Here is a 21,698-nt window from a genome sequence, read left to right as displayed (position 1 = left end):
GAATGCACCGGGATCCCACATGGGCACTGGGTCTAATCCCGGCTGCCCCACTTTCCATCCAGCTATAAGGCTCCCTGCCTGTGACCTGGGAAAGCAGTCAAGGATGGCCCAAAGCCTTGGGACCTTACACCCATGTGGGAGACCCGGAGGAAGTTCTGGGCTCCTGGCTTCGCACTGGCTCAGCCTTAGCCGTTGCAGTCACTTGGGGAGTGAACCATGAGACGGGAGATCTTCCTGTCTCTCCTTCTCTCTGTACATCTGCCTTTCCAATAAAAACAAACAAATCTTTAAGAAAAAAATAAAGTACACATCTGGTATTAATGTAGTCAAAAACTGCAGATTCAATACATTATCTTCTTGACATTTTACATTCTAACTAACTATACAGGGCATTTGAACAAATGTAGAACAAATGTATCTAAACACACAGCAGTAGAAACACAACCATCTGGGCCCAGCAGATAACTTAGTGGTTCAAGTTCTCCACCTGCATGTGCTGGGATTCCATATGGCCATTGGTTCATATCCCGCTGCTCCACTTTCCATCCAGCTCCCTGCTTGTGGCCTAGGAAAACAGTAGAGGATAGCCCAAAGCCTTGGGACCCTGCAGCCCCGTGGGAGACCCAGAGGACACTCCTGGCTCCTGGTTTCAAATCAGCTCAGCTCTGGCCATAGAGTCCATTTAGGGAGTGAAACAGCAGATAGAAGATCTTTCTCTCTGTCTCCTTCTCTCTGTAAATCTCAATTGTCAGTAAAAACAAACAACAACAACAACAAAAGAAAAAAACACCTGTTGAAGGAATTATGAATGAATTGATTCTAGCAAACAGAAAGCAAAAAGTATTACTACTAATGTTCTTTCATCAAGGTGACTTTTAGAATTTAACTATACACGGAAGATTAGCCCTTAGAGTGCCACTTCGTCCTCTCTCAGTAATGGACAAGGACTTTCTACACATAGAGTCTGTTTTTTCATCAAGATTGCAAGTACTGGTGTCTTATCAATCTTTTCAGGTTAATCACAATAACCATCAATCTAACCATAAGTTTAAATAAAAATTATTTTATTTTATTTGAAAGGCTGAGAGATTAAGATACAAAGAGAAGGGGTAGGGAGAGCTAGAAGGAGCGGTCTTCAATGAATTACCAGGTCACTCCCCAGATGCTGGCAACAGCCAGGGCTGGGACAGGTTGAAACCACCTCCCGCTGCCTCCCGAGCTGCACTGGCAGGAATTTGGTATCAGAAGTAGAGCCAGGACTCAAACCTAGAAACCCCACTATGGCATGTGGGCAAACCAGGCAAGCAGTGTCTTAACCACTATGGCCATCGCTCACCTATCATGAGGCCTTTAATTTTGCTGTTCTTACCTCCAAATGATGATTCTATGACCAATCTGGAATGTCGTCTACTACTCACTTTGGCTTTCAAACAAAATCCGGCCTTATTTTTAGACTGTGAATAATTAAAACAAACCGAACAAAAACTTCCTTTTCCAACGCATGCGAACTGACAATTCAATCTATCGCTTTTACTGTTTCTGCAACAGTAAAAACAAAAATGTGCCTTGCAGTTTGAGTTTACTTCTAGCAAAGAAGAGAGTTAAGCTTGTAGCTTAAGCCTTCTGGAAGTTGCTCTCCTTACATACACTGTTTCAGCAGTTTGCCCCCCAAATTTTCAAAGTACTGACATCCAGAAAAAAAGAGGAAGCAGGCACCTGTCCCGGCTGTGGAGATGCTGCTCAGGAGAACACCTGCCACCACAGGGAGTGCGCCCAGGTTTGATTGTCAGCTCAGGGTCCTGACTGCAGCTTCCTGCTAACACAAGCCCAGCAGATGGAGGCAGCCCTCTTTCTGACTCTCAAAAAAATTTTTTTTTAGATTTATTTTATTTTTATTGCAAAGGCAGATATACAGAGAGGACAGACAGAGAGGAAGATCTTCCGTCCGATGATTCACTCCCCAAGTGACTGCAATGGCCGATGCTGTGCCAATCTGAAGCCAGGAGCCTCTTCCGGGTCTCCCACATGGGTGCAGGGTCCCAAAGCCTTGGGCCGTCCTCGATTGCTTTCCCGGGCCACATGCAGGGAGCTGGATGGGAAGCTGGGCCGCTGGGATTAGAACCAGCGCCCATATGGGATCCCGGGCGTTTAAGGCGAGGACCTTTAACCACTGCGCCACCACGCTGGACCCACTGACTCTCAAAATTTCAAAAAGTTATTTTTACAAATGTGACCAGTGGAATATTTGGATTATGCCTAATTTTCACTTATCTCTTGCACTTTTTTTAATATTTTTGAAACCTAAATTTTAAAATATTTGCTTATTTATTTATTTGAAAGAATTGAAGAGGAGACAGAGAGAGGGATCTTCCAACTGCTATTTTATGCCAAATGACCAGAATGGCTGGGGCTGTGCCAGGCCAAAGCCAGAAGCTAAGAGCTTCTTTTGGGTCTCCCATATGCATGCAGGTGACCAAGCACTTGGACCATCTTCTGCTGCTTTCCCAGGCACATGAACAAGAAATGTGATAGGAAGCAGAGCAACAGAATGCATATACGCTCCCAGAGGGAATGCTGGCCCCACAGGCATCAGTTTAACTCAATGATGCTACAGTGCTAGCCTAAAATGTTTTTAAAACTTACAAATACATCCACTGCTAAATTAGCTGGAACTTCATCAAGGTCTTATAACATCATCATCACAATTTGTGAAAGCTTGCGTAATATTAACATATCGACAATCTTCAGATATTTTTATCCTTTCAGTTAGCTGAAACAGCAGTAAAACCCCTTTTTATTCCTAACCATCTAGCAAGCAGAAGAGTGACTATGACCAAGTCACAGCAGCTCAGCCTGGTTAGCTACTGATGATGCAGTTTTTCTTCAAAAGACCAAGGAAACAGGAGATGTTGACAACCTCCTGCACAGCATCACCTAGATTTACACACACACTCACACATTCACACGCCTGCACACCAAGTAACATTTTTCAGAAGGGAAGGATAGAGGCAGTCACTGAAATCCCAGCTACCCTGCAGTTCCAATCCAGCTTCCTACAAATGCACCTGGGAGGTAGCAAGCGATGGTGGCAGGTGATGGCATCCACATGGGAGCCCAGGACAGAGTCAGCACCGGCTGTTGCAGACATTTGGGGAGCACATCTGCCTTCCCTCTCTTGCACCACTCCACTCTTCAAATAAGAAAATAAACATTAAAAACAAACCGGTGGGGGCAGGTGGTATGGGAGAGCTGGTAAGCTGGAGCCCTACAGGGAGACACTAGAGGAATGGGTTGAAAGTCCCAGCTCTCTTTCCCATGGAGCTTCCTGCTTGTGCACGCCCTGGCATGCAGCATGGGATGGCCTCAGTACCAGGGTTCTGTCCCCATGTGGAAAATGAAATGGGGTTCCAAGCTCCCGGCTTCAGCCTGGCCCAGTCCCAGCTCTGGTGAGCAGTGAGGAAAGAACCACTGGATAAAAGATGTCATTTTTGTTCTATTTCTCTCTCTCTCTGCCTTTCAAATAAGTGAGAATAAAAAATTTTAATAAAGAAGTATGTGTTTGCTGCATATCATTCCAAAAACACTAAAATCTTTTTAGAGAAACCCATGGATAACATCACAATATATGTTCTTAATTTTATCTTTTTCTATGGTTTTAGTTAATGCAAGAAGTTATCTATGTCATCCCCCTAAAAGTGGTTAAATATATTATCAACCCATAAGGCATATCATAATGGGTTTCAATTCGTCATAACTGTAAACTACCATAGTCCTTTAACAATGAGCTTCTGCCCATGTTCTTATTTCTTTAATCATTTTAAGCAGCATTGTTAGGTCAGAGAACATGAATTGTCTACAGTTCTTTGTATGCAAAAAATAACCTCCCAAAGCATTGTTTGGAGCGCAGGCATCTGGCCTGCCGGAAAAGGTATCAACCAGGACCCTTGCATCCCATCGGACTTTGTGCCCAGTTGTAGTCCAATTCAACTTGCTAATGTGCCCCCAGAAAGGCAGCAGTGCTGGCTAACATAGTTAAGTCCTTGCTACCTCTCTTTGTAGCCTTTCCTTAGAAATGAAAAACCAATAAATCCTAAAGAAATTCTTTTTAAAAAATCAGAATCATTAGCTCTAATTGTCACTCTATACAGCAGACCACTTAGTATATTGAGCACCTGAAGTAAGATTAGCTGCAACTGGGCCCGGCACGGTAGCCTAGTGGCTGAAGTCCTCCTTACATGCTCCAGGATCCCATATGGAAGCCAGTTTGCATCCTGGCTGCTCCACTTCCCATCCAGCTCCCTGACTCTGGCCTTGGAAAGCAGTCAAAGATGGCCCAAGGACTTGGGACCCTGCAATTGTGTGGGAGACCCAGAAGAAGATCTTGGCTCCTGGCTCCAGATTGGCTCAGCTCTGGCCATTGTGGCCACTTGGGGAGTGAACCAGTGGATGGAAGATCTTTCTCTCTGTCTCTCCTTCTCTCTGTAGCTCTGAATTTCCAATACAAATAAATAAATCTTAAAAAAAACCTTTAAGTTTTAACTGAATTGTGCCAGATTGGATTTTTTAAAAAAATGTTAAATAGCTCTTTAAATTTTCATTCTGATTATCTATTGAGATACTCTTGAATGTAGTATGTAAAATTAATTAATATCAAATTAATGTCATCTATTTCTACCAGACAACTCAAATGACACAGGCAGCTCCCACATTCTTCGGACAGTCTCATGCTGAATTATTCAAGCCAACCAATCCTTTTTCTCATGGTTTCCTTCTCTATCCTTGACCAGCTTCTCCCAATCACATGGGCATTTCAAAAACATAAAGACTTTATTTATTGATAAACAAAGACATCTGTTTGTGGACTTTCCCTTTCCCACAAAGAGGGTCTTCAAATAGTCCTCATCTCACATGTTTCCAGCAGAATAGCACTCGTTGGCTAAATGATTCTTAAAACTTTATCAGAATTTATGATTGCCCTTTTAGAAAAAAGTTTGGTTTCACAACTAATTTTTCACAAACGTGGTTGTTAAAAAAAAAAAAAACTATTGCTTTTAAGTATGAAAATGCATTTTAGGAATAACGCTCCAGGGAACTGTGCAAAGTCATTCTGTCTGGTGAGATGGGTAATGACAGATAAGACAAAGAGCATATAATTTCCAGCGTGATGACAGCCCCAAGGAATAGGCATTACAAATGACAGCATTTCAATTCCTTTCTATCAACATTTAACGGGCAATTTGGGCTTCATTTAACAGCCACTATAATTATTTCAGTGTAAAAGCCCAAAATTGTTTGGTCAACAGAAGTAATTATATTAGAATTTTTTGGAATACAGTATATGACCAAATAAATCACGTCACTCATTAGAGAATCAAGTAGTCTGCCAAAATGGGGAGAGCTCATCGGTAAAGTTTATCATTCACTACCCTACAACGCTAAGAGTTAAAATGAATCCACTTGAAATAGTAAGAGCCAGCTTTTACTTATTTACAAACAGAAAACGACAGTATCTTCCTTATTTGCACAGGTAAGTATTAACACAGCACTGCAACTTGCAACACCTCCCGTTCTGCCTCCTGCTGGAAGGTCACAGTCTACCAGGCTGGTTTAAACACACATTCCTGGGCGTCTATGCCACCCCAAGCAGCTGGGGGATTAAGCTGGGCGCGGATGGGGGTCCTGTCTTCTCGCTTTAGCGTTCCCACCGACTTCTTAGGGTCATGCCACGGCAAACACTAGGATAAACTGGATTACACTTTACCACGGCAATGCAAACTTTAAAATGTCAACAAAGAACTGGAGGAGGAGGACGCACGTTGTCGCTGTTCACGGGACAGTAAGGTCTGGTGTTTGAGCCCCAAACCCGGCTCGTGCGGTGACCGTACACGACCCTCCCACCACGTCAGCCTTTAGCAGCGCCTCCCTGCCGCTTAGGACATTTAAGAAAACAAGTTGGGAGTGTGGAAAAACGGGCAGGGCATGCAAACCGCGGCCAACGGTGCTCAAGAAAGATGAGTCAGACACTCCGCCATTTCCAACTTTGCCAGCGACGTGCACCCAAGGCTTCGTTCGGGACACAGTCAGCTCCCCTGCTCGGCGCAGCCGGATCCGCCCCGGTCCCGCAGGAGCTCGCGGGGCGCCGTGCTGGAAGGGGGCTGCGGGCGGAGATCGGGGAGCTCGGTCCGGTCCCCCCCTCCACCCCCGAGAACCGGAGCGCTGGAGGACGGACGGCAGGGGCGGACGAGGCGAGCCCTGTCCGGCCCCGGCGGGGGACACTCACCCAGGCGGTCGCTGGAGCCGCGGGCCGCCGCCCTGCAGCGCAGACGGAGCCGGCACACGGAGGCCCAGCTCCATCTGTGGGCCGCAGCGGCGGCGGCCAAGCCCGGCAGCATCCTGGCGGGCCGCAGGCCCCGACTCGCGCAGCACCGCTGGCCTCCGCGACGCCGCGGCCACCCGCTGACTCCATAGACCGGACAGCAGCACAGCCCGAAGCCTGCGCCGCCGCGGGGCGGCCTCGGCGACCCGGAAACTGTCACTTGAGGGAGCGACGCCCGCCGCGGCCACAGCGGAAGGGACGTCAAGGGCGGAGCGCGAATCTCCGGCTGCGGAGAGAGGGGCGTAGCTGCAAGTGAAGGTGGGGATGGAGCCCGGCCTTCTGCCTGCACTTGTGCGGTGTGTTTTCTTGGAAATCAACCCCGCCAAGGGACGCCTTGAGGGACGCAGCCGCCCTCTCTGCCTCTTTGTGCTGGGCCCGGGTGTTGGAATGTCCTCACAGCACTCTGATCTCTGCACTGTCTGCCCAGGTCCCTCGTTCTCGATCACCCCGTTGTAGCCCAGCACCTTAAAGGCGAGCTCATCTCGGAACCCTGAAGTGTTGCCTATAATATACCAACAAGTGCAGTATGTTCCCGGTACGTTGGGTTCTGCAGAGATGCACAGAGACCTAACAGAAGCGTGAACCGTGTGTAGGGGGGGTGTGCTCCAAAGGGCCCTTCCTTGACTACCCTCACCACAGGAGGTGTCCTTAAGAAGTTATAGCAGTAAATTTATTATTATTATTTTGCATTTTGTCTGAAAACCAAAAAGATGGAGAGAGATCTATCTGCTGGTTCACTCCCCCAAATGTAGTAGCCAGGCCCAGGTGAGGCAAAGCCAGATCTTGGACTCAGTTTGGGTGGAACTGAAATTCTTAACCCACCGCCTGCTGCTGCCAGGGTGTGCAGCAGCGGGAGTCTGGGAGGCAGGCACTCCAACACGGAAATTGGGAACCCTAAGCACAGATTTAACCAGTGGAGGATTAGCCTGTTTAACCATTGCTTCAGCCCCTCAACAGTCTTATTTTACCAGATGAGTGAAGTGAACAAATTGTAACTGAATGGTAAGGCAATTTTAACTTCCTATGATAATGTATGTTAACCTTCTATGATAATGTAGAATGTTCAGTGGACAGACACTAAAAGAAATGCCATCTTATATATATTCTTAGACTCAATATTACCCCAAACTCTGAATATTACTGGAAAGTTGTTCCTTCCTTATGAATACATCTTAACAGAAATTCAACTTTGTAATATACCTAAAAGCTTAATGAATTTTACTAATTGCATAAAATCTCCACCAATCTTTATGGATGATTCCCGCTGAAGAAAGCTAACCTGATAACTTTAGGTTTTTTTTTTTTGGTAAGATTTATTTTATTGGAAAGTCAGATCTAAAGAGAGGAGAAACAAGAGAGAAAGATCTTCCATCCACTGGTTCACTCCGTAAGTGATCACAATGACAGGACCCAAGCTGATCCGTAGCCAGGAGCCAGGAAACTGGAGTTTCTTCCACATCTCCCATGTGGGTACAAGGTCCCAAGGCCTTGGGCCATCCTCAACTGCTTTCCCAGGCCACAAGCAGGGAGCTGGATGGGAAGCGGGGCTACCAGAATTAGAACTGGTGCCCATATGGGATATGGGTGTGTTCAAGGCAAGGACTTTAGCCAGGAGGCTAAATAAAATATTTTTTTAAAAAAAGAAGATAATCTTTCTCTGCCTCAAAAATAAATATATATTGGAGACTAGTAAAAGGAGACTGACTTGAATCAGTCTGGTGTTACATATAACAATGCTATGTCTACTTCTGGACACAAACAACTGTAGAGAAGCTGGAATGGAAGAAAATCTCATCACTGTCCTATTTTCTGGTCAGGAGACAGGCATGGTTATGACAGGTTGCAAATATGCCCTTGAAAGCTCAGACTTCCACTGTGTGGCTATGAGATGGTAAACAGGATGGTCATGGCTTTGGCTTATTTTCAATAAGGAACAAGCTCACTGAAGTATTTCACATCTTCATTGCCTATAACGGAAGTAAACCATAAAAAGCCAGAGATTGCCCCCCGTATTGGAATAAATGGGAAGATTTCATGGAAATAAACAAAAGGGATATTTTAAAAATTAAGAAGTAATGCTTTCTAAAAAGTTGAAAAAAAGAATGATTGCTCAACCCACGTCTGTGGCAATGCAATCAGAGGCCAGAGTACAAGAAAGAATTATTCATTAACTTATACTGTGGCATCTGCTACATGTTATTTTAGCAGCTACACTGTGTAATAATGACAGCGAATTCAACACTTGAATATCTGATAATTTAACGATCACCCTTGCAAGCAAAAAAAGAGAAAGGAAGCATAAAAATGATAGAAAATATAAAGTGATGTCAAGACTAACCATAGTATTTGATATGCCGCCAGAGCTGGGCAGCCGGCTTGCCACTGACCTTGCTACTGAATGCAGCGTTTTGAAGGTAACAAACAGGCGAGAGCTCTGAGATGACAGTCTACTGCTTTACATCCTGGCTGCATTTCCTGATAATGGGTTCACACCCTTACTCCTTTGCCATAAGTAATATATTCACTTGTTAGCTCACCCAACAAACACCCCACCAAAGGAGTATCAGTCCCTACTCAGGGCAGTGGATTTGGGGTATTATTTATCAAGGGGTCAAATGAGAAAATATGCAGCTCGTAAAAACAGGAGCAAAGTTAGGAATGAAGAAAATTTTGAAAGTAGATTTTTAGTTGCCATAAAAGCAAATTCTAAATTAAAAATTGTTTTTGCTAAATTAGCTCTGTTCAATTGAGATTTTAAAAATGGGCAAAAGGGGATGTTGTGTTTTGGTGCAACAGCTTAAGCTGCTACATTGTGACAGCAGCATCCTGTACCACATGCCTTACTCAAGTACTTCAGCGTTATTTTGGACTGGCTCCCTGCCAGCATGCCTGGGACAGCAGCAGACGACCTGAGACCTTGGACTCCCACTGTCCATGTGGATATGGATTTCCAGGCTCCTGGTTTTGGCCTGGACAGTGAACCAGTAAATAGAAAATTCTATATCCCTGTCATTCGCCCTCTGAAATAAACAACTCTTAAAGCAACAAGAACTCAGTGCCAATGGAGGAAATTTATCATATTTTTGAACAACACTTTGATGTGAGGAGATTCCTATCTTGTCAGGCTGCCTCCTCTTGATAAAAGACTGGAACTTGCTTTCCCAGGCTCCTGCAATCAGGACCCACGCATGGGACAGGTTCCAACCCTGAGAAATCTGTGAGCAGCTTAGTTTCAAGCAAAGTAACTGGAAAAGCAAGGCTCCTTGTGGAATGTATGAGGGCACTCCAAAAAGCCCATGGAAAATGGAATTAAAAGTTTACTTTGGTTCAAAATTTTTTGAAATCAATGAATGTGATTTTTTCATAACATGCACTTTTAACAAACTTTTCAAGACCTGTCATATGTATGGATTTCCAGGAGAGTTCCACAAACAGCAATGACTATTCCCAATGGAAACTGCATCAGTCCTGGTTGTATAGCATTCAAGCCCAATCCTCTGCTGCTTCCAGGTTATGTTAACTACCTTTGTCCTTCAAAACAGATTTCCTCTCCTGTTTAAGTAGGGTGTGTTTGATTGCAAGTATTCTGCATTTTACTTACGGAATGCCTACTGTTTCAGGAACTGGCTTTTGGTAACAAAACTAAAATCATTCTGGTAAAGCATATCCACTTGTAGGGGAGGCCAATGATAAAATAAGCAATTGTGCAGTGGTGCTGTGTGCTAAATACCAAGTACTATCATACAATGATGAGTGTTTCAGAGAAAAATAAAGCAGGGAAAGAGAAAAAGCTCAGAGGTGAGTGTAGCATAATTAGGGTGGTAAGGAAAGGTCTTACGAAGGTGGCACTTCTATACAGAGCTGAAAGGGGTAAAGGAATGAGTTAAAGGATGTCTAGGTCAACATTCTAGGGTGGAAGTACTTGTATGCTTGGAGCAGTAGCACATTTCAAGCAAGGTAGCCAGCGAGGCTGGGACCCAGTGAATGAGGGGAGCCCAGATGTCTTGCCCATCATGGCAAGGGCTCCAAGGTCAGAAGGCACTGCAGGGTGTTGTGCGCGGGAGACATTTTCTAATGAATGGATCACTTAACAGAATCACTGTAGTTATTGGATCAAGAACAGAAATTGGGGAGGCCAGTGGACCAAAGCAGGAGAGGAAGAGAAGAAAGCTCTCGTAATAATCTAGGTGAGAGAAGAAGGTGGTTCCGTCTCTGATGGTAACTTTTGGTGGGTGAAGAGAAACAATCTGACTTTGGTTAACTGTTGAAGATGCAACTGATGCAAACTGTTCTTGGGCTGGTTTGACGAGGTAATGGTTCGATAAGTAGGATTAGCATTAGGAGACAATGTGTTTTCTAGGAATCCAAAGCATATAGTGTGTTCAACATTGTTAGTGGTGTATACACTCTCTTGCGTTCACATTATCTGATGCATGTAATAAAATATGAGGAAGTCTTCAGAAAGTTCATGGAGAATGAGTACTATGGCAAAAACTTGCTCATGAAGTTCAAACACTTTTTGAACCAAGGTAAACTTATCTTTCATTTCTGTTTTTTTTTTTTTTTCTCTTTCTTCCTCCATGAAATTTTTGAAGTCCCCTCAAACCTGGATTAACTATTGCCATCTCCCAAATTCAGCCCTGGCCATGGAAGTCATTTAGGGAGTGGTCAAAGTTCTCATTCTCTCAAATGAAGAAAAACAAAAATGTGTGGCTCATATCTGTGCTCTGCATTTTATTTTTACTGGGCAGTACTTCTCTATAAACAACCTTTTACTCGTCTTTTTTTTTTTTAAGATTTATTTTATTTACTTGGAAGGCAGAGTTAGAAAAAGAGAGATCTTCCATCCAGTGGTTCAGTCCCCAAATAATTGCAATGGGGCTAAACCAGGCAGAAGCCAGAAGCTTCTTCTGGATCTCCCATGGGATGCAGGGGCCAAAGCACTTCAGTCATGCTCTGGTGCATCAGCAGGAAATGGACCAGAAGTACTGGAATAGCCAGGACTCAAACTGGTGCCCAACTCATTACATCACACACCATCCCCAGTGAGTTGTTCTGACCTATTCCTTTCTACATGCGGCTCCAGCTTTCCTTGGGTCTTGCCTCCAAAGGACAATGTCAATCTTTCTCAGCCCCAAATGGTTCTGCTTTGATACTGGGCAGGTCACAGAACTTCAGGGTGCATGGAGGCACAGGAGCCAGAAGGGAATAACCTTGATGGGGTCTGATTCCCAGGGAAAATACTTAACAGTCAGATCTTTGCTGGTTTTACAGATGTTTCTCTTAAGGGACATCATCATTCAAACAAACACCGCTCTGCGAGAGTGGCCTTTACAGAGCCAACATTCTAGAAAACGAAGAGGGTGGAAGGCAAGAAAGCCCATGCCATGCTCATACATGGCATGATTTCGTGTATCACTCTCCTTGTTTTACAAGAGGAAACAGATGTTCAGAGTGCTTACATGTGCTCGCCAAGGTTTTGACTGCGTGAAGTACTCACTCCTGAAACCTAGGTACTCACCTGAAGCTCTCACTTCTATCATAGTATCATGTAGTCTCCAGAATGTAAACAGTACCTGGGTGGGGGTGATATCATCAATTACAATATGGCATCTAGGGGATAATTATAGTTACTTACTGTTTGTGATGTAAGTGGGAAATTATGCTAACTTCTCAATTTATTCATCCATCTACAGGATTGTTGTAAATTACAGGAGAAATGACAGCAAAACTTACTGAGCTCTTAGTGTGAAGCACTATGCTAAACACTGTGAGCTCATCTCGCAGTACAGGAGTTGCTGCTCTAGTTTACAGAGAAGTAGAGGTCAGTTAACGAGTGTCAGCAACCGGACTTCAGAGCCCTGGAGCTGGGCACCTTTACACCGCCCTTCAGGGAAGATGTTCTGATTGAACACTTCCTAGTACCTCACACGTGGTCCAGCCACTCCCCATTTGTGGCAAATTCCCCAGTGATCACAGAATTGCAATTCTAACCCATATTTTGAACACTACAGCTGAATTTCATCTTCAGCCTTTACCACCCTATTTCTGCATCCTTATTATTCACTTAGGGCACTTTAAAAACAGTAATGTCTTGGGCCTGACACAGTGGCCTAGTGGCTAAATCCTCACCTTGAATGTGCCAGGATCCCAACGTGGACACTGGCTCTAATCCTGGTGTCCCTACTTCCCATCCAGTTCCCTGTTTGTGGCCTGGGAAAGCAGTCAAGGATGGCCTAAAGCCTTGGGACCCTGCACCCGAGTGGGAAACCCGAAGAAGCTCCTGGCTCCTGGCTTCAGATCGGTGCAGCTCGGACCGTTGCAGCCGCTTGGGGAGTCAATCAGCGTATGGAAGATCTTCGATCTTCCTCTGTCTCTCCTCCTCCTCTCTATATATCTGACTTTCCAATAAAATAAATAAATAAACCTTAAAAAAAAAACAGTATGTCTTAGAGGACTTTTAATTGCCTACTGATTCTGAAGATGCATTTCTGGAGAGCTATTATTGCTACAAAGGTGGAGTTAATTTTGTCAGTAACAGCACCTTTGCTTTGTGTTCTGTGTAAGATTTGGTATTTTTAAGACTTAAAAAAAAATTTAATTGTTGACATAAAGCTTTGTCTTTTCAAGACAGGAAGAATGAACTGTGGTGTTGTAGGCTAAGCCTCTGTGGAGTCAACATATCATGTGGGTGCCAGTTCACATTCTGGCTGCTTCCATTTCCAATCCAGCTCTCTGCTGATGCACCTGGGAAAGCAGCAGAAGATGGTCCAAGCACTTAGACCCCAGCACCCATGTAGAAGACCCAAAAGAAGCTCCTGGCTTCAGAGTGGCCCAAGCTTGGCTGTTCTAGCCTTTTGGGGAGTCAGTATATGTTAGATCTGTGTCTCCGCCTCTCTAGAACTCTTTTAAAAGCATGGAGATTGAACAGCTCTCATGCATGCATTGTTTCCCTTGACAAATGCCCACACCATCCTGGAGCCAAAGCTAGGAGCTGGGATTTAATCCAGAGCTCCCATGTGGGAAGCATGAAGCCAGCTACTGCAGCCATTACCGCTGCTGTCCAGGGTCTGCATTAGTGAGAAGCCAGAATCAGGAGCTAGAGCTGGGTATCAAACCTAGCTACTCCAATTTGGATATGATTTTCAACAGCAAGACCAAATGCCACCCTGAAAATGCTGTTCTAAGATCTGCTTCAGGGCCTGGCGTGATGGCTCAGTGGCTAAAATCCTCCCCTTGGAATTGTTAGGATCCCATATGGGTGGGTACCAGTTCATGTCCTGGCTACTCCACTTCCCATCCAGCTCCCTACTTATTGCCTGGGAAAGCAATAGAGGATGGCTCAAAGCTTTGGGGCCCTGTACCCCCATGGGATACCCAGAAGCAGCTCTTGGCTTCAGATCAGCTCAGCTTTGGCTATTGTGGCCACTTGGAGAGTGAACCAGTGGACAAAAGATCTTTCTCTTCTCTCTGTAAGTCTGCTTTACCAATAAAAATAAAATGAATCTTTTAAAGAAAAATCTGCTTCAAGGTTGTTTGTGCAACTTAATGACAAAAGGTTTATTAAGATCTGATGTTACTGAATGCATGTTAGTACTAAATATACAATCAGTTAATTCTAGCTGCAACAGAACCACTGAGAGCAACTTTAATGAACACAAACATCCAAACAATTGTAGTAAGCCTCCTTAGAGATTCTTTAACTTTACTGCATTAAAAGGCAAAAAAGCTGGGCCCAGGACAGTAGCTTAATGGCTAAAATCCTTGCCTTGCATGTGCCAAGATCCTATATTGTCACCAGTTCTAATCCTGATGGCCCCGCTTCCCATCCAGCTCCCTGCTTGTGGCCTGCTTCTTATGCTAATGTTTATGTATGGAAAAGAAGCAGATTAATGGCTGTAGTACCTAGGTTTCTGCCACCCATGTGGGAGACCCAGATGGCATTCTAAGCTCCTGGCTTTGAAAGGCAAAGAGATCTTCCGTCCACTTCATTTTCCAAATGTCCACAGTATCTGGGGGGCTGAGCAAAGCCAAAGCCAGGAGCCAGGAACTCAATCCAGTCTGCCATGTGGGTGGCAGGAACACAAGTATTTGAACCACCACCGGCTGTCTTATAGGGTGCTCATGAACAGGAAGTTAGAATTGGAAGTGGAACTGGACTCCAACCCAAGCACTCTGATATGGGATGCAAGGGACCTAAGCAGCACCTTAACCCAAATAAAGCTTTAAAAAGACTTTGCTGGTGTAGTACCTGATCAGACTCACTCTCAGGATGTCAGGGTACCACTTCTGTAGACACTCTGCAGCCAGCCAGCCAGCCTTAGGGATGAGATGTTATTTCCCTGCACAAAGCTCAGTTTCATACACAACTCCAAATAGTCCCAAAATATAAATGAAAAAGCATTGTGCATCAATCATGTTTATGAGAGACTTCAAAAAATGCATGAGGAGTTGAACTAAAAGATAAGTTCACTGTGGTTCAAGCACTTTAATCACATGCATAGTTTTTAAAATATATTTCCATTAACTTTTAGTAGGCTTTTTAACCCTCCTCTTACGTGAATAATTCATTTATTAATCCAACATTTACTTCTACAACTGCCTTTACACAACTGATCTCTGTAACACCTCTTACATTACATGGCCAAGTGGATGAAGATTCAAATTGCTTGTATTACTTAGTACCAGTTACTAAACTCCACAGAAAAGATGTGCCAACTTAGAACACCTGAAAGAGACATCTATGTTCCCTGTTGGCTTGTGTGACTGTAACTCTGGATCAACTGTATATTGAGAATCACTGCAGACATTTAACTCACCCACCAGGCCATAAATATCACTACACACACACACGCAGAAACTAGCCAACAGCTGAGGTAGCCAATGTAATTTTTCTTTTATGCCAGTTTCAGGCCAGAGCCCAAGTCACAGCATTTCCACTCTTCACAGCGGCTGAGGATGGCAGAGGTGAGTTCAAACTCACCTTATTCTACGGCAAGGCAACTAGGCTCAAAGGAAAGCTGATTGCTAACTGAAAAATGTTCTACTGCAACGCAACACTTTAAAATCTACTTCAATCCAGAGATTTTTTATTACACAATTTGATTTTTATAATCAATAAAATAATAATATAGATGAAGGAACAACAATTTAATTTGTATTGAAATAAATATTAGACAAAGCACAGTGAAAAGGGGTCACAGTAAATTACAAGTGGAGACACTATTTTGCTCAATCACCACAGAAAGCCCTTGATATTTCCAATTTCACACCATCGCATTTATCATCCTTGCTGATTTAAGCATAACACAGAACAATATGGATCCCAGGGCTTACTTTCGCAGGTACCAGCATGGATAATTCACTACAGTGATCCAATTTAGAAAGCAGTAGGGACCAGTAAATCGCTGCATAAAAGAAAAAAGCGAATGAGGTCCTTTTTTCCTTAGTGTCAGCAGGCTATGATGATTATGTTGATTAGATTTCGAAAGGACTTCACATTTCCTCAAATATGCAGGAGAAGTCTATTTTCCCTCTGAGTTACATTAGCATTTATGTGCTTTGGTCTTGAATATAGGGGAATGATGAATTTCTCAATTTATTTTATAAATTTATATAGTCCAGATAGTATTGGCCCAAACAGTATAACTCCCCAACCTGTATAATACTAGATATTAAAATTGCACTTGAGAACTTAGAAACGCTGACACACTATATATACAAATTTTTGAGTTCAATATATCCCATTATAGAGCACCAGAAGTAATGCATTTACAAAAACAAGCAGCTCGATTTCTAATCTTTGTGGCCCTTTCACATTTGTTTCAACATACACGCATCATAAACGTGCCTGCCCAAGACTTTGCCCATTTGGTCTCAACTTACAAATATATATACACGTAGATAAAACCTAGTGTTTAAAAAAAACCTGTTCTAAGAGTTGGAAAACAGTAAATATGGAATCAAACTGTCAAGAGCTAAGAAAAGAAAAGGTTTCAAAGTGCTGAGCCTATATATCTAAAACATGTAGCACTGGAAGGCTAGGGGGGAATGTACATTGTTCTTGGACCATTCCTTCTCTGAGAATACAACAATATTCTAACAATGATCTCCATGTGCACTTTCCTGTTAGTTTCTGAGAAAAAGATGCAGATTCAAAAAATACTGCATCTTATCTCTTCTCACATGACCTCCAACTGAAGGCAAGTCAGTGTAAGAGGAGGCAAATAACAAGGAACACCCCACTAGGACTGCACTCCTTGTTAAGGGCCCCCTGAATACCACCACCGGCCTACACCTTTCCTAGAATAATCTCTAGGAAACCTTCCCAACTTTTGGTAATTCCTGTCTTATTCTGAATCCCAGATCTAATAATAACTTCCTGCCCTGGGTGCATTAAGAGGACTGCTCATTTAAACAATCTCTGGAAAAACCAAAGTTGAAAGCCTGCCTGCATATATCATCTGGTCTCTGAAGAACTCTAAAGCTAGAGAATGCCCATGAAGTGCTAAGAAAAATCAGTTGTGTCTATAGCCCAAATAATATTCAAATCTAGACACCACTGCTGGTGCAACATCCAAAAAGTTTAGTGTTTCTGTTATTGTGAAAAGTAAATTTTAAGAGACTGAATTAGTATATACAATGTATTTGCATAATGATGAAAATATTACTGATTCCACACATGCAAAAATGAAAGAGAAAGAACAATTTTATAATTTTGTTGTGATTTAGGCTCTTAAAATAAAACACAAAAACCCAGGTACACAATGAACTGAGTGATGGACTCCCAACTGTGTGGTCTAAATCTGACTCTTTTCCTGGAAAGTACTCCAGGATAAGTACTGGATAAGGTATTCCTTTCCAATGTTTCAGTTTTTAAAACATGTAGTCACAGTAAATAACTACTAATTATTGTTCAATATTAAATGATTACACATTTAAAAGGTTCATGAAACTCGGCTTCTTAGTTCTATGACAATATATTTGGAGACCTTTAACCTAATATAGCATGTCAAAAAAAAAAAGGGATGGGTGTGAAGGACTCCTTGAGGAAAGAGTGCCACCTACTGATGATAAAGGTAACTGTGATTAATTTCCGGAAAGTTTTCATTTCTGCCCCAAATCTGTGTACTTTGGGTGACATCTTTGAAGCTAGTAGACTGTAAGAATAGGATACGGGTAGGTTCTAGAGTAACTGGACTGAATCCCTTAGCATTACTTCAGGGGCTTTGCAAAAATCCTTCAAAATTAACTTCACTTAATTCTGATCTGAAACACTTTTGAAAACCAAATCTCTGCTGGGCTAAATATATGTACTCAATTTCTTTTTCAGGATAAATAATATTCACGTTTTAGACTTAGCCAACCTAAGCTGAATCGTTGCAACCGCTCTTGGGAAGAAAAGAACCACTGTCAGCTTTGCAATGCTCAATTACCAATAACCCCATGAACGTTCTACAACTTCCAATTTAATGCTATCTTGCCTTGATGTTCTCTATAAATAAAAATCCTGTGTGAGGCTCCACTTATCCAAAACAGCTTCTCCTACGGCACTCATTTGTAATGTACTGTTGTTGTATTTTCCTAATTTAAATTTGACAGGTGTACACCTAAAACTATAATTTCAGATGCTAAATTAGCTGCTTGTACATAATTATGCTGCAGAATTTCTAACTACAAGTTCATGCAAACTAATTATCAAATATGTTCAAATTACCAAAAAATTTACTTTATCATAAATTTAAGCGCATTATACTTATTAAGTAAGCCTTCCTTTAAGGAACAAATTTGCATTTTGTTCAAGCATGAGCATATCAGAAACATAATCCTGCTAGTGATTAAAAGCCTTGATTTAAACCCTGCTTGAAACTGTAATAGTTTTAATGTTAAACATCTTTTTGTTAAAACCAGCATGAACTATTTCCTTTAGGAAAATCTTTTTTAACAACACTAATTCTGAAAATAAAGAAGAAAAACTCAATACAGAGGCAAAAGATGGTCATGGTAAAAAAAAAAAAATCAGTGCACACACCTACACACACACAAAAAAAATTGGAAAAACTGGTAAAAACCAAGTAAATATTTTACTTTAGTTACTAATATTGTTTCAAGGTTAATTTTGTACTTTGGATAAATGTTCTTCGGTTATGAAGGTGTTAACACAGGAGGAAGCTTAGTAAAAGGTACATAGGTACTCTACTATTTTTGAAAACTCTTCGACAAATGTAAAATTATTTCAAGATAAAAAATGGGAGAAAAGTAACTTCAAAATAAATATCCTTTCAGCTGTCAAATGTGTAATTCAAGACTTAGTTTTTAAAAACATTATAAATCAAGGTTTACTTAACATTATAATCATTTTATTGCTCTAGAAAGGTTAGTTTTTAAAAGTATTACACATTTAGTGATAATGAGGCTACACACACACACACACACACAACATTTGTATAGGGCTGCTTTTCCAATTTAGTGGATATTACAAAAATATAAAAATAGTTGGTTACAGTTAAGCTATCAAGAGCTTTCTCATAATCTATCCTAAGAATATCACCTTTTCACAGATTAGGAAGTTGAAAAACAGCAACAAAAAACTAATGTTACTGATAAATTACTAAGGAATATATTTTAGAAATCCAAATTACATGCAGGTAGAAGCAACCTGGTTACAAATCCCATCACATTATATTAAAATTATAAAATATCCTATACATTTCCAATCATGCAATAAGCATCAGAATAAATTTTATAAAGAAGTTAATGGGAGTTCAAACAGCATTTAACATACTATACAAATCACAGCTGCATAATACATTAATTCCCCTCAGTTTCACTACGCACTGAGACTGAAACGCACACTAGTTACCCACCACTCCCCACCTCACGTCATTCCCAGTCAGCTTACCTACAAACCTTTTCATTTACTGTTAAATCAGATTTAGTAAGTAAATATGTATGCAATCTGTAGGATACTCATCATTATTATTTCAGAACAGACACAGATATATGCTCAATATTCAGTTACATTCCTTTGAAAAGGCATCTGAACTTCTGCATTTGTCTAGGAAAATTCAAGCCTAAGAAATGGAGAAAATTGGCAGTCAAGAAAATGAACTAGGTAATTGTACAAACTATAATAACTTATGTGTCCACATTTGTAAAGGATTTCTTATTTGAAAGCTTTACTCAAGGAGCTCCTGAAAGCTGTGTCACTACTGCCTGCTGATATAAAGTGGTTAGCTGACCCCACTTATTTACCTAGTTGGCTAACAGGCTTACAATTGAGCCTTTTCATTTTTTTAGATGTTAGAAACCGGAGAAGTCCTTATGGAGATGAAATTTTAGAAGGTTCTAGCATCAGATACTTAAAATGGTATATCCTGGTAAAGCAGCCCCACAAATCAGTAACAATTTGGAATTACATACAGTAGGTAGGAAGTGTTTCTATAAATCACCAACAAAAATTACTAAATGGCAAAAGAATACTGTCTCAAAGTACACTAAATTCTCATGTTTACATATTACCATAATGATTCCATGCCAGATATAAACTCAGGTTACTAATTAACTTGCAACAAACCTTAAAGCTATTTTACAACAGAAGTAAATGTACTTCATGATTCAGGGACAGCAGCATCTAAAAAATTTAGTACAAACTTCCTTAGCCATGAGCTACATAGCACAGCAAATTTTTCTCAGAAAAATTTAAAAAGGCTTGACTTAACATGCCAGGAAAACGATTATTTTCCACTGAGATGCATTCATGTAAATTATGTAAATTAGATCGAGGTCAGTGCCACACCTGGAATTTACAACCCCTAGAAGTACCAGCAGCTAATAATGCTTATATATTTTATATATAAAACTACGCAACTGTTGGCGCCAGTCTGCTTATGAAGGCAATGCTCTGTAGACAAAGTCTTCGCACAAACAGCGGGCAAGCAGGTTTCATTATTATGTGTTCCACAACAATCCTCAGTTCATTAAACAAGATGCTGCAAAACAAAATGGTTTTCTTTTAGAAACACAAGGCAAAAACAATACAACACTAAGCAAATGTTGACAAGAGAATTTACTGCAGACATTAAAGAATCTGAAGATGTTTAACTTGGATGCACTGCTGACCCAGAAGGTACAAAAATGCATGTAAGGAAATTCTCAAAATCAACACTTGTGGTTTTTTGGGATAGAAAGTTTATTCAACAAAAGTGTTTAATAAATTGCTTGCTCTAAGGATTATTTATATTTTCTTCTTTACAGAAGTTACCTTTTCTTGGGCAAATTCAACTATCCTGAAGAGAAAGAAAAATCACATGATGAGAGCAGTCCAAGCACTGCTTCCTTGAATGGACACGCTCTCACTCAGCGTGCCTCTCCCGGTGTCACACAGTCAGTGAGGCAGCACGGAGTGCGCTCACTCGAGCCAATCCTCCCAGTTACATCACTCTGCCAGACATCTTTAAGCTCCTTCGGCATGGGCACTGCTTCAAAGGTCATCAGGTTAACGTCAGCCCCAGTTGCCAATGAATTCAATGTATGATGGCTTCAGATTTTCAGACTTCATAATGGTATGAAGCAAAACACATTCAATATGAACTGTGCTTGAGGTTTAGTCTTTTACTGTCCCTGGGCTAGTAGACTGCTGTGTGGCTCTCGGGCGGCACTGGGCAGCAGCAGGCTGCAGGGGTCAGTGACGGCATCCTAAAGGATAAACAAACCCACAGTGGACAGTGGTGGAAAGCACTGACATTCCCGAGGGGAGGCACACTCCTATTTGGGAGATCTTCACCCCATCAAGGTTTATCAGGATAGAACCCCTTCCTAAGAGGAGGACCGTGTATAATTACCTTCTTACTACCTCAGTCGTAACAGGCCTAAAAGGAAAACACTGCCAATTTCTAAATTCCAATACGCTAGCTCAATTCCTAAGACTTACAGACACTGTATTTTCACAACATTTTTAACAAACAAAACAGATTTAAACTTACTTACTTAACTGACTCATTTATTTCTCAACTTACCGACAATATGGATTTCTTCTAGAGGAGTATCGTAGAGTAAGAAATCTATAATATATAAAAGGTTGAAGCAAACTTCCTTGACCACTGAAATAAATAAATACAGGGTGTAAGTATACACTACCAATTCATATGCATAATTTCAGAACTTAAAGCAATTCAAACAGAAGATGTCTTTTTCATTCATCAAATAGACAGCAATGTCTATCATATCTATACCCAAATTCTTTTTTTAAAAAGACTTTTATTTACTCTTATTGCAAAGTCAGATATACAGAGGAGAGACAGGGGAAGATCCTCCATCCAAT

General features: G+C 41.7%; 2 protein-coding genes and 1 long non-coding RNA gene across 6 annotated transcripts in view; 1 reads left to right on the top strand and 2 right to left on the bottom strand.

Moving 5' to 3' along the window:
• The window catches only part of SLC30A9 (solute carrier family 30 member 9), a 55,302-nt gene extending 48,778 nt beyond the window's left edge, over nucleotides 1-6,524 (bottom strand). For 2 of the 3 annotated variants that reach the window (XM_040965737.1, XM_040965738.1), the window contains exon 1: nucleotides 6,287-6,511. In XM_040965737.1, coding sequence (XP_040821671.1) covers nucleotides 6,287-6,392 — 106 coding nt within the window. In that variant the 5' untranslated portion in view covers nucleotides 6,393-6,511. Of the gene's footprint in view, nucleotides 1-6,280 lie in introns of all 3 variants that reach the window. The other variant, XM_040965736.1, reaches the window with a different exon arrangement.
• Nucleotides 6,525-6,562: 38 nt separating this feature from the next.
• LOC121146424 lies at nucleotides 6,563-15,553 on the top strand. Its single transcript, XR_005882219.1, has 3 exons — nucleotides 6,563-6,634; nucleotides 6,804-6,911; nucleotides 15,283-15,553. It is a non-coding gene; the product is annotated as an uncharacterized LOC121146424 (long non-coding RNA).
• Nucleotides 15,449-21,698, bottom strand: part of TMEM33 (transmembrane protein 33) — a 19,603-nt gene continuing 13,353 nt past the window's right edge. Inside the window, exons 6-8 of one of the 2 annotated variants that reach the window (XM_040965792.1) lie at nucleotides 21,394-21,477; nucleotides 20,247-20,367; nucleotides 15,449-19,449 (exon numbers count right to left, since the gene is read on the bottom strand). In XM_040965792.1, the coding sequence (XP_040821726.1) occupies nucleotides 19,444-19,449; nucleotides 20,247-20,367; nucleotides 21,394-21,477 (211 nt within the window). In that variant the 3' untranslated portion in view covers nucleotides 15,449-19,443. Of the gene's footprint in view, nucleotides 20,368-21,393; nucleotides 21,478-21,698 lie in introns of both variants that reach the window. The other variant, XM_040965791.1, reaches the window with a different exon arrangement.

Source organism: Ochotona curzoniae, unplaced genomic scaffold, assembly GCF_017591425.1.
Source record: "Ochotona curzoniae isolate NIBS_2020 unplaced genomic scaffold, NIBS_Ocur_1.0 scaffold_4505, whole genome shotgun sequence".
Lineage (NCBI taxonomy): Eukaryota > Metazoa > Chordata > Mammalia > Lagomorpha > Ochotonidae > Ochotona > Ochotona curzoniae.
Note: the sequence above shows the minus strand (reverse complement) of the source record. Positions and strands in the feature narration are given on the sequence as shown.